Below are 18,597 nucleotides of genomic sequence, written 5' to 3'. Positions count from 1 at the left end.
AATTTTTTTATAAACATGGTATTGAAAAATTGGAAAAACGTTGGAACCATTGTATCACCCTAAAAGGTGATTATGTTGGTGAATAAAAAAAAAATTGCAAAAAAAATGTTGTTTCCATTGTAAGTCTCGGGACTTATTGATCCATGTGTAAGTGTTCACAACTTTTTGGTACGTAGCTCTAGAGGTTGCTACTCGTGTGTTTGCTGATAAAGTGAAGAAGAAAAATTCAACAAAGTGGCATTTTTGCAGCATTAAGTACGTATCTTGCACCATTGTTATATAAAGTGTGCACGCATCACGAGATCAAGTGTTTATTTTCTTTCAACTCTAGCACTGGATCACACCGAATTGCTAGAGCAGAGCTCTGAAATTCTCTGAGGTGGTTGAAGACATTTTCTCCGAAGTGTGCACGCTGATGAGGACTTTGGTGTACGGTTTGCATAAGAGACGAGTGGGGCACGCATATTCAGCAAAAGCGCAATTTATCGTTAAAATTTAATTTTTCCTTGCTACGAAAAAAAAAAAATGTCATAGCAAGGCCATCGTTACCTTCTATTAATTTAAAAATTAATTTACAGAAGTGTTCGCTCACTAGCAAGCACCAGTGGTCACTTGGGTGTATTTAGGCGAGAGCGCGTGAGAGCGAATCATGCGAAGAGAATGTGTTTCACTCGCGCCAGCTGCTTTAACCAGAAGCACACACTCAAATTCTGTCCATTCGATGTTGAGAAGAAGTGCGCTTTCCTTTTTGTGTGATGGTCGCTTCTTCCCACATTATCGAAATGACGGAATGAGCAATGAATTCTTACTCGACTGCATGATTTTTTAGTGCTCGATCGGTTCAGTGCTAGAATTTTCGCCTGAGTTAGCTGCTCGATCAACCTGATTGACAGTGACATTATAAATGTCATTGAATATTCGCTCATTTTATGAATGTGATAGTGTGAAATTTAAGCGACTTAAGCCATTTCACTACACTCCAGCTAGAGGAATGGATGATGCTGACTAAGGTAGGCCGTTTTGTTAATTTCCAGCAAATTTCAATAGTTTATGTTGGGATTCTAAGAAGAACTGGTTATTTACTAGTTCTGTATATCCGAAAAACATGAAGATTTAAATTTGTATATTCAGTTATATAATGTTTTCGTTCAAAAATAAACTGAAAATCAGCACGAAAACGTGCAAAATCAGGAAAGAAGAAGAAGAAGAAGACGAATTGACAATTCAGTCCGCATCTTCTCACTCAATTCCGAATGATTTCCGAATCAACCGGTTGTAGGAGAACCGGTTCATTCGGAATCGGTTGTTGCACTGGAGTTGGAATTGATTCGGAATCCATTATGATTTCCACATGAAATTCCGAATGAAAATTTCTCGCCGATTCGGAATTGATTCGGAATCCATTCGGATCTGATAATGTGGGTTGCATCCCCTGTGTAGACAAGAATCTTATTCCAGCGTGTATCACTCTGGTGAAACGCCATCACTACAGACTTAATTTTATTTTATTCATAAGTTAACAGATTAGTTAGTTGGAGTGTTCATTAATTGGGTATTCGTTAGTTAGAACATGATTCAATTAAAAAGCACTGCTATGTCAAAATCTATTGTCAAAAGTATATTGACATTCGAACGTCATTATGATAAAGAGGTCAACAATTCTATTATTAGGAAAAAATCAGCTAGCATTTTAAATTAACTTTATTGTTGCAACATATATAGTTTATATGACTTTTAAAAGGATTCGTCGCGTTTTCCGGAAATCTAATCTGCATGGTCATGTTGCCCGTAAAAACCCATTCATATCAGCAGTAAATCAGAAATAGCGGCTTGAGTTCACCAAAACCCACGTAAACAAACCGCTGGAGTTTTGAAATCAGGTAATATTCACTGATGACACAGAAATAAATTGCTTTGGATATGATGACAGACAAATTGTTTGGAGAGAGCCGAATACAGAGCTCAAATATACAAATTTCAGACCAACAGCGAAACATGGTGGTGGCTGTGTTATGTTGTGGGGTTGTATGGCAGCTGTCAGGCACAGGAACACTCGAGTTTATCGACCGCAATATAGACAAAATGCTATATATGGATATCCTAGAACGTAACCTAAAACCAAGTGCACAAAAATTAGGAGTATCATCAGGATATTGTCCCGGGTTGACGGTTCAATGCATAGGACGCTGGTCTTGTCGTATGTTCGAGCCCCGACCTGGAAGGATTCTTAGTGTCAGTAGGATCCATAATACTAGCCATGCAATGATTCTGTACACTAAGAATCGGCTGCGAAGTCTGTTGAAACAGAAAGGCCAAATTCCACAAAAGGAATGTAATGCCAAGACTTTGCTTTATCAGGATATTGTTTCCAACAGGACAATGATCCAAATCACACCGCACATGTTGTTCGGAATTAGCTGTTACATAACGTTCCTAAGCAATTGAAAACACCACCACAGTCACCAGACATGAATCCCATCGAAAACCCATGGGATAAAATTAATCGGCGGTTCAAGGATACTAACACATCACACAAAAACACGCTGAAACAGAAAATAAAATAAGTATGGGAAAACATGCGAGCATCTTGCGCAAAGAACTAGTTGACCCAATTTCCCGTCGTTTGTAAGCCGTAATCAACGCTAAATACTAAATTTGATATTTAAATCCGCATTCACCAGCTACACTTAATAATGCAGATTTTCATAATAAGTGTACGATCAATTTTGTGAGATAGAACTAAGGCGTTTCTTGTTGCAATCGAACCACCAAATGGAAAAAAATCTTAATATTCAAATAAAATGTGTATATTAATCCAATTCATGAAATATATAACATTGAAATTACATATATTTTGTTACTTTAAACTTACTAATTGAACAGCAAAATGTGAAAATGTGATATTTTTTCGTGTGTACGATCAATTTTGTGAGTAACTGTATATCAAAGCAACTAATTGTTTCCTTGTTGAACTGCAAAATATCCAAAGACCAAACAGGATTCAGTTTTGGTTTATTTTCATCAAACAATTCCCACATTATCAGATCCGAATGGATTCCGAATCAATTCCGAATCAATTCCGAATCGGCGAGAAATTTTCATTCGGAATTTCATGTGGAAATCATAATGGATTCCGAATCAATTCCAACTCCAGTGCAACAACCGATTCCGAATGAACCGGTTCTCCTACAACCGGTTGATTCGGAAATCATTCGGAATTGAGTGAGAAGATGCGGACTGAATTGTCAATTCGTCTTCTTCTTCTTCTTCTTTCCTGATTTTGCACGTTTTCGTGCTGATTTTCAGTTTATTTTGGAACGAAAACATTATATAACTGAATATACAAATTTAAATCTTCATGTTTTTCGGATATACAGAACTAGTAAATAACCAGTTCTTCTTAGAATCCCAACATAAACTATTGAAATTTGCTGGAAATTAATAAAACGGCCTACCTTAGTCAGCATCATCCATTCCTCTAGCTGGAGTGTAGTGAAATGGCTTAAGTCGCTTAAATTTCACACTAACACATTCATAAAATGAGCGAATATTCAATGACATTTATAATGTCACTGTCAATCAGGTTGATCGAGCAGCTAACTCAGGCGAAAATTCTAGCACTGAACCGATCGAGCACTAAAAAATCATGCAGTCGAGTAAGAATTCATTGCTCATTCCGTCATTTCGATAATGTGGGTTCTAGCGTAACAAAACGATTTACACGAAAAAGTGTAAAATGTTACGAATTCATAAAGAAAATAATCATTTGTTGAGTTGGCAACACTGCATTCTATGTAAAATTTTGACATTGGTCACAGTGTATGTGTGAATGCGATAGTGTTATGGTTATTATCCTCTAACTTTTTCTGATCTATGTCAATCTTACATATAGGTTGGTTACGCGAATTCCGCTGGCAATCAATCAGATACTTGTTGTGATTCAGTAGTGAAAGTATAGTTAAAAGTAAATAAACTGCAGAAAATGTCAATTCATCATCGAGTTTTAGTATAAAATTTCCTTTTTATACAGTTTCTCCTAGGATCAATTTGTGCAGCAGTGCTATATAATGGTAACTATCTGATAGAAATGCGTTATTTTATATCTTGAAAGAATCAACTGCACTGATAAGGATTACTTTGCGTTGAATTCTTCGAAATATGAATCGAGGCTGTATCTTAACAAGAATAAGATTCTTTTCGTGTTAGTAGCTGAAAACCTATTTGAATGGTTAGTTTCTCTGATTAATTTATTCAGTGCGCTGATTTATATTTGTGTTTGGTTTGTTATTCAATCGAAAGGGGAGGTACCACTGCATCAACTGCATACGAGAATGCTAAGAAGTAAATTAAACTGCCCAAAAGATGCATGCACGAAGCGTATCGAACATATTCACCAATGCGGAAATCTTTCTATTATAATTGAACTTTCACAAGCAATTGAATTTGGTAATTTATCTGGATTGTTATCTTCTCATCGAACATTACATTGTTTCTTTTTCACTGGCGTATAAGTAAACTGATATCTTACACGGATATTCAGTTTGTTAGAGTAGCAAATTTGTTCATGAGTTTTCTAATGATGTGTTTTGTTTACTCCTTTTTCAGGCGCTAACACCGGATGAGTTGCGAAAGCGTATTCCTCAATGGTCGCTGGAGTCGGATGGGCAGCTGCTGCAGTATATGAAGCAAATATCGAAGGCAAGTGATATTTGGAATTATTAATTCGAAATTTCTTGCCTTTTTTTGACTTTGGATGGTTTGCGTTAACAAAATGTATGTTTGCGTATGTGACATATAATATGCACACGAATTCTTGGAAAAGACCTAACTGAACGTTACAGATTCAAATGAAAAAAAAAAAAAACATTTGGCAAGCTTCTAAATTTTGAATGGATCCGGCATCAGTTTGCAGAATTACAGTGTGATGAAAAAATGTGAACACATGTGCATGTACATCTTTCTCAGTGATTCTTTAAGTGGTCCGTGCAGCCAGTATAGGACCGGAAGGCATTGGCTCATTTTTTGTATGTAGTAAGCTCAAAACTGTCAATAGTTGATCAATGAGTCGAAAATAATGTGCTTCGTCATTTAAAATTCTTTCCAAGATTTCGAAATCCTCAATTTTTCAAACTGCCTTAATCGAAGAACACGACTGTATTATTCAACTTTTGAAGTTATTTTCGTTTGAAAAAGCTGAAACCGACCCAAAGTAGTTTCATCAAAAAAAAAAACTTTTCACGAAACTATGTTGTGTTCACATTTAGCAACCGGAGTGTGAGCAAACCCGATATAAAAATCAGGTTCGCAACTAACTCCATTTTCAGTTCAATGACGTTAAAACTAGGTTCGAAACTGGTTTAAAACCAACGGTTTGTTCAGAATTTTTTTAGTTGCAGGGTTGTTACGGTCACGCGAATTTCAAGAAAAATAAGTTCACATTTGTGAATAATTTGTTCGAAAAAAAAGTTCTTTGAAATTTTTTGAAGCTTGTGAAACTTCAAAAAATTAAGGATGGGCGATCGTTTCAGCAATTGGACGAGCTGACCGAATTGATAAATTTTTACCTTGTTTAATCTAAAATTTACGAGAAGGCGGTTCTAGCAAATGTTTTCTTCAGTGGACAAAATTTCGATTTTATGCCTTCCGACATCGAGTGGTACAAATTGCTATTTCAGCAGAGCTGTTACCAGGAATTACTAAAACTTTTTGTTATATGTGATTGTGTTTCCCCATTCTAACGGCCCTGGCCCCTCCCGAAATCAGAATCAGAAACCAAATTGTATGATGAATATTTTGAGGCTGTTAATCCTGCAAATTACACCGTGAAAAAATTGTTTGAAGAAATCAAATCAAAACTGCATAGAATGGAGGTTACAACAGGGACAAATGAAAAATTGTACTGGATAGAAAAGTGCGCGAGTATGTCATAGTTGCTCTAGGTTCTGCATATGAGAAAGATATCCCGCAGATACTTATTTAGAACTAGAAAGTCGAACGCAAGCGCACTTCGAATACATGTTAGGCTGAATCCATTATTATATGTTAAAGAATAGAATGACTACACTACAATAGACTAAAGTCGGCACAAGTGCTTCAAAGCGACACAAGTGTCTCGAAGGAGGCCTAATGGGTCGGAAAGATAATGATATCGGTTTTCTGGGATTGCCATCTACCAGTATACCATCTTTTGGAGGACTGCTTGAAAGCAGAAATGCAAGTAATGTCAGGCATTAACGGAGCGATTGAAGAACGTAAATGCCGTGAAATGACCTTACCTGAAGCATATGATCATCGCTACCATGGTTAAAATCAACGGTTTAATGTTTCAATTACTTATCCATCTATCTTGTTTTCCTGATTTGGCTTCTTCGAACTATTATGTCAAACCATCTCTGGGAAATTTATGTTATTTTCGTTTTGGAATTTTTGACCACTACTTCCGTAACCTGAAACCAAAACCAGTATAGCCAAAGTAAGTTTGTTATATAAGATACTTCCCGTTCTCCACGAATCGGAGTAAGGGCCCATCTTTAAAAATCTGTCGCATCATCAAAAGTCTTGTAGATTGCTCTGCTCTATAAATGGGTATATAAAATGTCTTGGGTATGTGGGACAGAAATAGCATAATATTGAATGTAAAGAAATGTAATACAATAACCTGATCTCGAGCACAGTCACCAATTCTATTTGAATACTCAATAATGACACTTCCAGTTGGAAAAGTTTTGTCTGTTGAAAACGTGAGCTTCAATTGTCACGTTACGAGAATCGCTGTGTCCTCATCAACCTTTCGATTATGCGAAAAAAGACGAACACTTCTTAAACTACAATAAAAGTTAATGACGAAACATAAACGTGTATAATTGTTTGAGATTTTGAGCACTCAAAACTCTATATTTCTGGAACCAGAAGCCGGATTCGGATGAAACCTTTCATTCGAATTCTTTCTATCATTTGTGAAAATTCTATGCGTTCTGTTTTGGAATTTTTGGCCGCTATTTCCGGATCCGAGAACAGGTGAAGCCAAGTTTGTATAAAAATCGACTAACAAGGCATTTAAATTGAAACAGTTTTGAACCAAGTGGAGAAGATTTTCAACACTCATTACCCAGTATTTCCGGACCTGGAAGTTGGATCTCGACGGATCTGATGATCTCGATATTTATCTTACGGGATAATAAAAACTTTAATTTGAACATAAGTTCGTGAAATAGGCCAAATAATATCTGAGAAATCGGTATGAGTTTCTTTCCGACGTTTTTGACCGCTTTTTTCGGTTCTTCCGGAACTGGTAAAGTCAACTGTCCCCTCCCGAAATGGGTATAGTATCCAACAACCGTGGAATTGCTGCTTTGAGCTCTGTATCGAAGCTGTTTGAAGTTATAATTCTGGATTTTATAACACATAGTTACTCTGACTACATATCTGATACTCAGCATGGATTCATGCCAAAACGTTCAACTTCCACAAATTTAGTTACCTATACTTCCTTCATCATACGTTTTTTACAAGCACGTAGGGATGGTACTCGTAAGGCAAAGTATCGATACTTAGGGTATCGCGATACCGAAATTCTGGGTATCGATACAAGGTATCAAAAGGCAATATATTATTGATACCTGTAAGTATCAATTGATACTTGCGCAGCATTAATTTCGAAATAAAATAAAATTTCAACGACGGCTAGTCCACGTCATACCAATCCATGCACGAGATTGGCCAGTGGCGTCTCGTCCTCATGTGCACCTCGTGCACTGCACAACTGATCGAATGAGCTCTGTGAGAACTTGTATGCACACATTCAGGAGAGGCTTTAGGCTTATACTTATGGCAGTTGAAAACAAATTGCTGTCTCAGTTTCAACGTCGTAATGGTTCTGATATCGTACGATATAAGCAGTGCACAACCCGTAAATTTTGTCACGAGACGCCACTGAGATTGGCATTTCGTCGAAGCCGAAGAAAAAAAAGTGTTCCATTGGGGACGGATATAGCATGATGGGTTAGTCGATGGCACGCAGCCCACCTGGCTTCGATTCCCTACCCCACACATAGGCTTAGAAAATTTTTCTGGCCCGAAGGGGTGAATGACCATAAGGTTAAAACCTCTATAATTGAAACAAAAAAATGCTTAATCCGTTGTAATACTGCACGGAACCACCCGCGATCCCATTTCAACCAGAATATTAGTTGATTTTCTGAATTCGATTGGTTAAAATTTGGTACAACTAATCGATTGTTGTTTTAACTAAACTGTCATTTTTGTTTTTCGATTAGCAGAAACGATGGTTGAAACAACTAATTTAACTGTTTGAAAAAAAAATGCTGTCAATTAGTGAGGACACATACCTTTCAATTTCAACAAATATTTTAGTTGAAATAACTGGTGTTGTTATTGAAACAAAATTCTGTTAGTTGAAAAATAAATCGGTTTTATTTGTTTTAGATATTTTTTATTAAATTTACCTAAAATGAGTGTTGAAAGATGATGCCTTCAAACGGTTGAAGTAAAGTTATGCACTGATAATTTTAGTCAATTTATATGAGCTTGGGTGCATCAACCGCTGGGAATTGGAATTTTGCGACGGCAATTCAAACGCACATTCAAACGCAGCGCTTTCTGTGTGTTTGAAACCCTTCGCTCCTGTTACTTTTATAAATTAAATTCATGACAAAAAGCGTTTTATTGCTAATGCATGAACATCATCATAGGTATCAAACAGCTGGAAGTAAAACAGTCTGCTGGAAGTAAATCAATGATCGAATTTGTAGCATAAAATTTTTGCGCATACCTGAAACATTACGAGATGATCATTTTCTAATTTGTCACCAAATCTTTTTCATCTTAAACAAGGTTAATTTTATCACAACACCACTGTTAGATAAACACTTGTTATCATAAAATTCTCAAATCGAATAAACATAATTTCACCAAACGCTTTAACCATCGATTTTTTCATTGACATTTTGAAGCGACGCGAATAGATTTCAACTAAAAAAGTTATTGATTTTGCATTGCGATTATTGTTTTGCTTTCAACTGTCTCCGGCATTTGACAGCATTCAAAACAACATATTTTTCAACTACTTGAATATATGCAAATCAGAAACCATATTGGTTGATTCAAAAAGAAATTAGTTAAATCAACTATCGCAAAAATCAAAAACTGCGATATCGCAATTTTATGATCGAAGGGTTCTCCGTGTGTAAGTATCGAGACAAAAAGTATCGATACTAACAGTATCGCTCTAATGTGATATCAAAGTATCGATTCGGTATCGGACATCCCTACAAGCACGACTACAAGTAGATTCTATATACACCGATTTTGCTGCTTCGACAAAATGAATCACATAACAATCCCAAAGCTAAGTAGACTGGGATTCACCAGGTCATTTCTGAATTGGCTTCACTCATATCTTAGTGGTCGCGGAATGATAGTGAAAATAGGAGACTGTACAACTTTATTATTTGCTGTTACCTCTTGAGTTCCTCAAGGAAGTCACCTTGCACCGTTTATAATTTTATTGTATCGCAACGATCTAATTTTTTCGATCGCCGATTACTTTCATATTTAATATTTCAAAATGGTTTTAATACCACAAATGCGTCATCTATTTTAGTCGCCAAAATTCTATCCGATGTCTTCCATAGCCTTTAAACCGCTGCAAATTGATTGGTCTCGATTTATTAAATGTTTTGTGGCAGACCTAATTCAGTCGCGAATAGATTGTTTCGAGCTATTGCAATTGTTACAATTAGACATTCGACGTCGTAATCTTCGATCCTATTTTTTTCTTGGGATTCCCTATGTTAGAACTAATTATGAATATAACGAGCCCATTGCTAGCATGTACCGCATGTTTACCAAATGTTTCAATTCTTTCGACTTTCATTTATCAGGTAATGTTATAAAGAAAACGTCTCTTATATTATTGTCTTATTCCCTGAGCGCTATACCAAAGCTGTTCGAAAAGGTTATACTGACACCAATTTTCAATCACTGCAAGCAATATATCGTCGATACTCAACACGGTTTCATGCCTAACCGCTCAACAACCACAAACTTACTATCGTTTTTGTCTTATGTGATTGAATCAATGTCTATACAGATCTTTCCTCCGCTTTCGATATAATCAACCACGACATCACGGTTGCTAAATTGGACAGACTTGGATTCAGTTCGAACATTCTTCGTTGGTTGCAGTCGTATCTTAGGAATACCACAGGGAACTCATCTCGGACCGTTAATATTTTTACTGTATTTCAATGATGTCAATTTTGACTTGGAAGGTCCTCGCTTATCGTTTGCTGATGATGTCAAGATCTATCACATCATCCGTAACTTAGAAGACGCAGCCTTTCTCCAGCGGCAATTGGTAATCTTCGCAGATTGGTGTAAAGTTAACCGTATGATTGTAAATCCAGACAAGTGCTCGACCATTACGTTCACGAGGAGAAAAATGCCATTGCATGTCGAACACTTTCTGGATGGATCCTTGATTGGAAGATCGACTAGCGTTAAGGATCTTGGCGTCCATCTCGATGAACAACTTACATTCAAGCATCACATCAGTTACATTGTAGCTAAAGCTTCCCGTAGCTTAGGATTCTTAATGAGAATAACTAAGCACTTTACAGACATACACTGTCTAAAATCGCTTTACTGCCTGCTTGTTCGTTCAACTCTCGAATATTGCTCGGCAGTTTGGAACCCATGCTACCTGAACGGTGCTCATAGAATTGAGGGAATACAGCGCAGATTTCTTCGCTTCGCTCTTCGCCGACTGCCTTGGACCGATTCTCATCAACTGCCTAGTTATGAAAGTCGCGGGTTATTAATGGGTCTCGACACATTACAAGTGCGACGAGAATTATCACGCGCTTTGATAATAGCAGATATATTCGATCGACTGTCGAAGTTAATATTAATGTGCGACCCAGAGCTCTCTGCAACAGTGCATTTCTTCGACTTCCTATACGACGTACCAACTATGGCGCAAATGGTTCTTTTTTTTATGACTATTTATTGGAATATGAGTTAAAATTAAATTATTAAGATTTAAATTGGGTGTTCAGCCACAAGTGGTGACTTTTCAGCCCTATTATATATATATATATATATATATATATATATATATATATATATATATATATATATATATATATATATATATATATATATATATATATATATATATATATATATATATATATATATATATATATATATATATATATATATGATTTGGTTGTTACCATGAGGACATCATTTGCTTCCGCAATTCTGAGATTTTTGTGTAGGGAAAATTCTAAACCTACTTGTATTGTGTAATGGGGAAAAGGAACTTATATACTAACTTACTAACTAATACAGAGAGCGAATCGATTCAATTGAAGATTGCATCGATTTTTGTCGGAGGCGCAAATGGTTCTATTATTGGTTCACAGAGATCGTTCAACCGTGTTTCATCTGGGTTTGATTTTAATGTGTCACGAAGCAGAATACGTACAAATTTTCTGACTATTATTAGGAATTATTATTAGGACCAAATTGTGATTGATTGTAAATAAATAAATAAATAAATTAGATTTAGTTATTATAGAAGTACTAGATTTAAGGAAATGTATCATTTGGTTGATTGTAATCTGTTGATGCAAAAGATGAGGAGGTTTTACGCCTGCTGGAGAGCAAATTTGACAGAAACTAACTCCAGTGGGCTCCTGTTCCAAATAAAAGGCTTTTTCCTGTTCCAAATAAATAAATAAAAATGAGGAGGAAAAAAAGACATTCAGAGTAGAATCCAAAAACAGGAGAAGGCGCTGTCATTTACAATTAATGCAAACTAATCATGATTTTTTTTCTTTCAGAACCTTCAAGACAAGTGCCAGCAAACCAAGGATAACCTGAACCAGCTGCTGCTGGAGGTGGATGAATGTCACATTCGTTTCGCGAATGCATCCAACAACTTCAATGGCATACAGCAGATAAAATTTGTGGAAAATCGTGTTAAAGACGACGATGAAAGTTTCTATTCTGCACGGGAGGAAGAAGTGGAAAAGGGGGAAAAGCATCCGTACAGTGAAATATTCCAGATGACAGTGGAAAACTCGATCACGAATATGTACAAATGCTTTGAAAAGGTGACTGTCCAGCTGGCTAGTGATAGCGATAGCGATGACGACGAAGATGACGAAGAAGCCACTGCCAGAAACACTGTACTAAGAGCAGTACAGAAGTATCCGTATATCAGAAGACCCCTGCCGCACATTATTGGTTCGCAGGAGTGGAGGGAAAAATGGCACGCTGGATTGATCGATTCCGAAGAGGAATCGGAAGCTGAAGCCAAGGAACAGTATTCCGATTCCAGCGATAGCGATACGATGTTTCCGTCACAAACTAACAGCAATCATACGCCATCGGAATCTGAGGGTTCGGTATGGGGAGTTCATTCGGATCCAAGAAGACGAGCTCCATCGATGGAACACAGTGTATCCGGGGATGATGCCTTATCTATTCATTCCACATCCAGTTCGATTAGACCGCCGGGTATGAGGTCACTAAATCAACCGAACAAGGTTCAGGTATTACCAACAGTCCATTCGCTCAAACCACCGTTCTTGTTTCCCGACCAGCCACCAGATGATACTGTCAGTGTTTCGTCCAGATCCAAGGTGCACAATCTGTTTGAAGAATCAGATGAAGATGAGGCTACTCCCGTTCATAAACCACAGGCGCAACCAACGAATGTTCAATCGTCCTACTTCAGGGGGAATCGACCAACCAGACAAACGGTGAACTTGTTCTCTGATGAACCTCCGTCACCGGTGAATAACTATGAATCAACTACGCCGAAACCAACGACTAGTGCTGGAAGATTTCAACAAAAGAAACCAGTCAATTTGTTCATTGAAAGCGACGATGAAGATAATACATTTAATAACAATGTTCCACCTACTAGTGTTTACGAAAGTGAACCTCCGGAACAACCGGAACCAGCAAAGAGGAAAGTCAACCTATTTGATGATGATGATGATTATGATGATGACGAACAAGATAACAGCAAACGACCGAATAATGTTTTCGATAAAAAGACTGATGGCGGTAGAGTTTTCGATGCAATTAATAACAATCCTCACGAGGAAGAAGATCTGTTCGTACCGGTGAAAAAATCCGTTAACGGAAACTCGGAAAGTCGCGGCGTTCGTAGGATAACAGATCTTTTCGACGATGAACCACCAGTCGACGATTTTGATGAAATATTTAAACCAAAAGCAACTAACAGGAAACTGCTACCGGGGGGAAAATTGGTATTACCTGCAATGCCGAAAGTTGATTCTGTTGAAAAGAAACAAGGTTCGGAAACAACTGTACCTGCGAAAAAGGTTAATCTCTTTGAGGATGAAAATTGTGTCTCCGAGAACGTTGTGCCCCAGAAGACCCCAGTTGATTTTAAACAGAAAAATGAGGCGAGTAAAAAGGCAGTGGTTGTCGCAACTCCTAAGAAGATGATTAACCTTTTTGCTGATGACGATAATGATGACGACCTCGACATATTCCGAACGAACGTGGTAGGTAATCAGAAATCATCGACGAAGTCATCGGGCATACTACCTAAACGAAAAGTCAATCTGTTCGATGATAGTGATGAAGATGATGATGTCAAAATTGAAAAAGCTCCAAGCAAGAGTAACGCAGATGCAAAAACGATAGAATCGGAGAATGTCACTGCCACCAAGGAACCGGTTTCGTCAAGTATAAGATCAGCAATTCTGAAGAAAAAATCAATTTTTGATTCAGAATCAGAGGAGGACGACGAAGAAGAGGCACTGTTTGTGAGCAAAAAAGCCATCGATCCAGACAGGCATGAACCTGAGTCTCTTCCAAGAAAGGTTGAAGCGATCCAACAACAGCAGAAAACTGTTGACAGTTCAGTGGTGAGAAATTTTATTGATGAAGTTCGTACGACACCAGCGAAGGATAAACCTCCAATTCCAGATGAACCACCGGTTATTGGTTCTTCAGAACTAAGCCCTGCTAAAGTAGTAGATAACCAAAAACATATTGATGTTTCAAATGATATTGATTATTATTTGACTACGAACACAATACCAACTGTATCTCATCAAATGGACATGCCTAACGATGAAATTCAGGTTGATTCCGGGGCAGATAATCATAACATTCTAGGATTTGATTCTGATATTTCAAATCTCAAAAAAGATCCGTTGGAAGAAAATAGCACACCCTCAACGGCTGCAGACCCTAATGAGATGCCAGATATAAATCTAGCAGAACCTACTCTTGGTGAAAATATAGAACATGTCACGCCATCGAAAAGTGCCTTAGCCTTTAGTTCCGTGGGATTGTTTGATGATGTTCCACCACCAGATGACGAAGATTTCGAAGAGCTTCGATCGGCGCTGGCCGTCGATCACACTGAAGATGGATTTCTCGGTACTCGGCTTCCTGTCCTGCCTAGCAGTTCGTCCAATGGTAATTCCAGTCGATATTTCTTTTTGGATGATGATGGGCCTCCGCCGGATGATGTAGCAGGGTCATCGAGTAGAGACGAAGTGGATGATGTTGAAGTAAATCCCCCCGAATTGCTCCCGAAGGGAATATCTAGCATAACCGAAGAAAGAAACCGAAATGAGTTGGGCTATGAGAGTACAAGGGAAAACTCTAAAATAAATAGACTAAGTGCCAAAGTTAACATCGACGTGAATGCTTTATTACCTGGTGCTCGTAGACCTCAGAAGCAGCAGAGCGATTCAGTGTTCGTAGTTCCTAGTACAGAAAGTTTCATTAGTCAAGTCAAGTCTGATGAACATCCCAAAACGCAGACCGAAGCAGTTGACAGTGAAACGAAGCTAGTAGGATTGAACAAAAGTCGAGCTCGAATCCAAGCAAAACGAAAACCATCATCTCGACAAAACCGGAGAACGAATTATCAAAACAGCTTGGATTCAAGTCAGCGCGATGATTCGTCGTCACCCGATAGGGAGGTCCGTGTGGTAGTCGGATCCGAAGTGAAAACTCAACATGTAGAAGTAACTGCTGCTCACCTCACCGTGAATCATTTGCTATCCAATGAGCTTTCCAAAAAGTTGTCCAATATAAAAGTCGATGACGATGACGTTAATGTTAGTAAAAACATTGAAAGGAAAATCCCTGATCCTGCACAGGTCGAATCGCTATCGAAGCCACAGAAGATATCAGTGTCAGCTGTAGACAAACCAAAACCGTCTTCTTCTGCCAAGCTATTCTCCGAAAGCGAATCAGATGATGATGACTTGTTTAAAACTTTAAGCAAAACTAGAAAGGATACTGTTTTCGAAAAACCAGTGATTACAGCAAGCCAAGAAATCTCTCCTGCCGTCACACGTCCAGTTCCTGCACCTTCGAATAATAAAATCTCACAATCGATCTTTGATGAATCAGATAATGACGACGATGGTCTGTTCTCAATACCTAAATCGAACAAACCAGTCACTGCTACTTCAGCCTCTACAAACAAAGTTACTAATCGGAAACCAACCAGTCAAAGCAGGAGCATATTCGCGTCTGATGAGGATGATGACAGTGACGATATTTTTAGTGGAGCAAAGCGCAAACCACTAACCAAATCGGAACCTCCTCTGGCGACTGCTAAAGCGAAGACAGCGGTTCCGATTAATTCTAGTAAAACTTTATTCGGTGACGAAGAGGAAAACGACGAGGATCTCTTTGGCTCCAAAAGCAGTAAGTAACAATTTAGTTAACCAATCAACCAATAAATCTGTAGACAAAATCACTGTTTTTTTTTCAGAAGCTCAATCGAAACCTGTTTCATCACAAACGGAAAGCAGAAAAGCAGAGAAATCGCGAGCGAAAACCTTATCGTCTGTTAGTGGTGATCCGTTAGCGGATTTACTTGGGTCGTGAGTCATAACTGAGTTGCATGGTGAGCTAAACGGCAGTACATCTGTTAAATCTGTTGAAATAACCGATTTCGAACGGTTTGAAGTTCGGTTCTATTTTTCATTACTCAGTTGGTCAGTCGGTTGAACCGACGACTGGCCACCACGCGATAGAAATGAACAAACGGAAAATCTAGTCAAAATTTATCATTCTATAAAAAGAGGAAGTTCTAGAAACGAATTAGGTTTTGCACAGTTATAGCTGTATGTTAATTCGCGATTTTGTATTTTTATTTCTATCATTCCAATAGAGCATTTTTGTTTATATAGGTTTCGTCCTTTTAACGAGTTTAGTTTTCAACTTCATGGTGTTTTTTTTGCTCCAGATGGTTTCAATGAAATATTTTACCGTAAATCGAATGATCAGTTAATGTTTACATTATGATGGTGATAAAAAAATTACATGCTTTCTGTAATCCATTAAATGAAAAGTCAACTAGTTTTGCTGTTTCTTTTATCAACTAATTTCTGTTCGGGTGAGAACTCAGACGATAAATGTAGAAACTAATATCTATAGTTTTGTTATAGCAAATTTAAATCACGAATTCAGAAATATTATGATCAAAAGCCTAACGTAAGTGTTATCTGTCTTCAATTAAACGCCTCTATCATTCCATCAAAAGTGTATGCTTTATTTAATTTTGGAAATTTTTACACTTGTTATTGCATGTTAAAAAATGTGACTGCAGCCATTTCGATTGATTATTTCTATTTAATTCTTTAATAAAAGCAAATCTTACTTATCTAACAATAAACAGTAATTTGACGATTAATTATAAACCCTAAAATTTGTGCGCTCGGTTTATTGCGTTAGCAGCTCATGTTGAGCTGCTAGCGCGACCTAGCGACTCAACACCAACCATTAAGCAGACGTAATGTTGATACTATTTACCCGTTTGCACCGAAGGGGCTTACCGTTATGCACCTTCCCTTCGACTTTACTTCTTTAGAATGTTTCTGAAGCGCCTGTTTCATAATGTCCCAGTACTTTTCAATTGATTGCAGTTCCGGTGCGTTCGGGGGATTGAAGTCGTTCGGCACGAAGCTGGCCTCATTAGCATCTTTCGAATAATGGCACGAGGCAAAATCCTGCCATAGAAGCGTAGGCCCACTGTGTGATCTTGAAAGTGAAAGTAGACGCTTTTGGAGGCATTCCATTCCGCTTTTCATATGAGCAAATTACTTGCCAAATCATATGTTTTTTTCAGCACACTTTGACTCGTGCTATCTAACGTCTTCTAGGACATCAAACTTATGATGCGCAGTACCGTCTCGTCATCCATAATGAGAATGCGGTTTTGTCAACATCTGGCTGTAGAACTTCCGCGCTCTTCTCACCGTATTCTGCTGTTCATTGTGATTCGTTGCGTTTTTTTCGCGTTTTACACGAGTCTTACTATACTGTACTTTGTTCGTCACATCATTTACCGAACTGTTTAAGTTCCTCACAGGTAACAGATAAACAGGCTTGCATACGAACTGTGCAAATAACTGTGTTTGAAAAAATACTTGCAGTAATCACTGCGATCGAGTCTGTTTTGGATGTAGCATTCACATCACGACTAGATCAGTGCGCCACACCGTCACCGTCCACTTTTTTCACTACGCCTCAAGTTTTAGGAAAAAACGGCCGACAACCTTATTTTCACTGTATTCAAATAATGTTATTCATTATTAGACATAATTCTTTGCTTTCTTACTGTCGAATTTTTGGGCTCTAAAATTAACTATTGAAAAAAGCTCTGAGCAGTATGATTTTTAACAACACTTTTTGCCCCTCCAAAAGATTTATTGGAGTGACCATGCCCTCCCAATATTTTGGCTACTGGAATAAATATTTGATAGTTTGATAGAAATATCTTATGATATAATACTTTTTTCAATTAACCCCGTAGTTCGTCTCCGTAATCGTTCATATTTCTTAACTAAGTTACTACATTTTCAAACTAGTTTATTACAATGTGAAATGTACTATACTTTACCACTTTCGAATATTGGTCACATGAAATAGTAAGGAAAATGTTAGTGATCGTGTCAAAACATTCGGAAGAGAAACTAAATTTGCAAACTTTGTTGGTCTTTATTTGCTCTAACCTCTCCGTTTACTTTATAAAAAAGTTTTATATATTGCAAAAATCAATAATCTGTAGTAATAATAATTGAAAAGAACAGAGAACTATCATTCATAAAAAAAAAACTCCAGTTTACTCATTGTGAAGAACTAGTTCTTTTGAACCGTTTGCAAACAGTTTGCCCATCTTTGATCGTAACACTAGCCAAGCAAAGCCGGTTGACACATTACGATCAATTTTTTGCCATTTATTTTCTATCTTTGGTTAAGGCCTTGTCAAGGAATATAAAAACTATCTTTTATAGTCAAAAACTCGATGTCTGATGCTACGTTGTTGGGTAAGTTTTACATGTTTTGACCAGACAACTTGGCGTCAGCCATCGAAAAATTTACTATAAACGATAGACTTTATTGTCCTTGGGAAAGGCTTACAGCAATGATCGAAACGTCGATTAGAAAATAAAATTCCTATCCATTATAAATAGCGCCGTCGATTTTAATAATCTGGACTGGCGCACAGCTCTAATCATTTATGGAAATCGTGTGTGGGTGTATGTCATTGCT

The 18,597-nt window shown here is 37.5% G+C and overlaps 1 protein-coding gene across 2 annotated transcripts; it reads left to right on the top strand.

Annotated features, from left to right (window-relative positions):
• Positions 1–3,864: 3,864 nt before the first annotated feature.
• On the top strand, positions 3,865–16,690 carry LOC131430430 (WASH complex subunit 2). Of its 2 annotated transcripts, XM_058595428.1 has the most exons (5): positions 3,865–3,964; positions 4,031–4,070; positions 4,606–4,698; positions 11,871–15,744; positions 15,812–16,690. In XM_058595428.1, the coding sequence occupies exons 2-5, from the start codon at positions 4,068–4,070 to the stop codon at positions 15,925–15,927; spliced, it is 4,086 nt and encodes a 1,361-aa protein (XP_058451411.1). In that variant the 5' UTR covers positions 3,865–3,964; positions 4,031–4,067; the 3' UTR covers positions 15,928–16,690. The 2 variants fall into 2 exon arrangements, with proteins under 2 accessions (XP_058451411.1, XP_058451410.1); XM_058595427.1 differs by having other exon boundaries at positions 3,877–4,070; positions 15,812–16,689.
• The last annotated feature ends 1,907 nt before the right edge of the window (positions 16,691–18,597 follow it).

The sequence above is a fragment of the Malaya genurostris genome, chromosome 2, assembly GCF_030247185.1.
Source record: "Malaya genurostris strain Urasoe2022 chromosome 2, Malgen_1.1, whole genome shotgun sequence".
In the NCBI taxonomy this organism is placed as follows: domain Eukaryota; kingdom Metazoa; phylum Arthropoda; class Insecta; order Diptera; family Culicidae; genus Malaya; species Malaya genurostris.
This window is presented reverse-complemented; position numbering and strand designations above follow the sequence as displayed.

What these genes read in the sequence shown, in the direction of transcription:
- LOC131430430 (XM_058595428.1), top strand. An exon ending in ATATGAAGCAAATATCGAAG is followed by an intron (nt 4,699 to 11,870) that starts GCAAGTGATATT and finishes TTTTTCTTTCAG; the next exon opens with AACCTTCAAGACAAGTGCCA. An exon ending in TCTCTTTGGCTCCAAAAGCA is followed by an intron (nt 15,745 to 15,811) that starts GTAAGTAACAAT and finishes TTTTTTTTTCAG; the next exon opens with AAGCTCAATCGAAACCTGTT.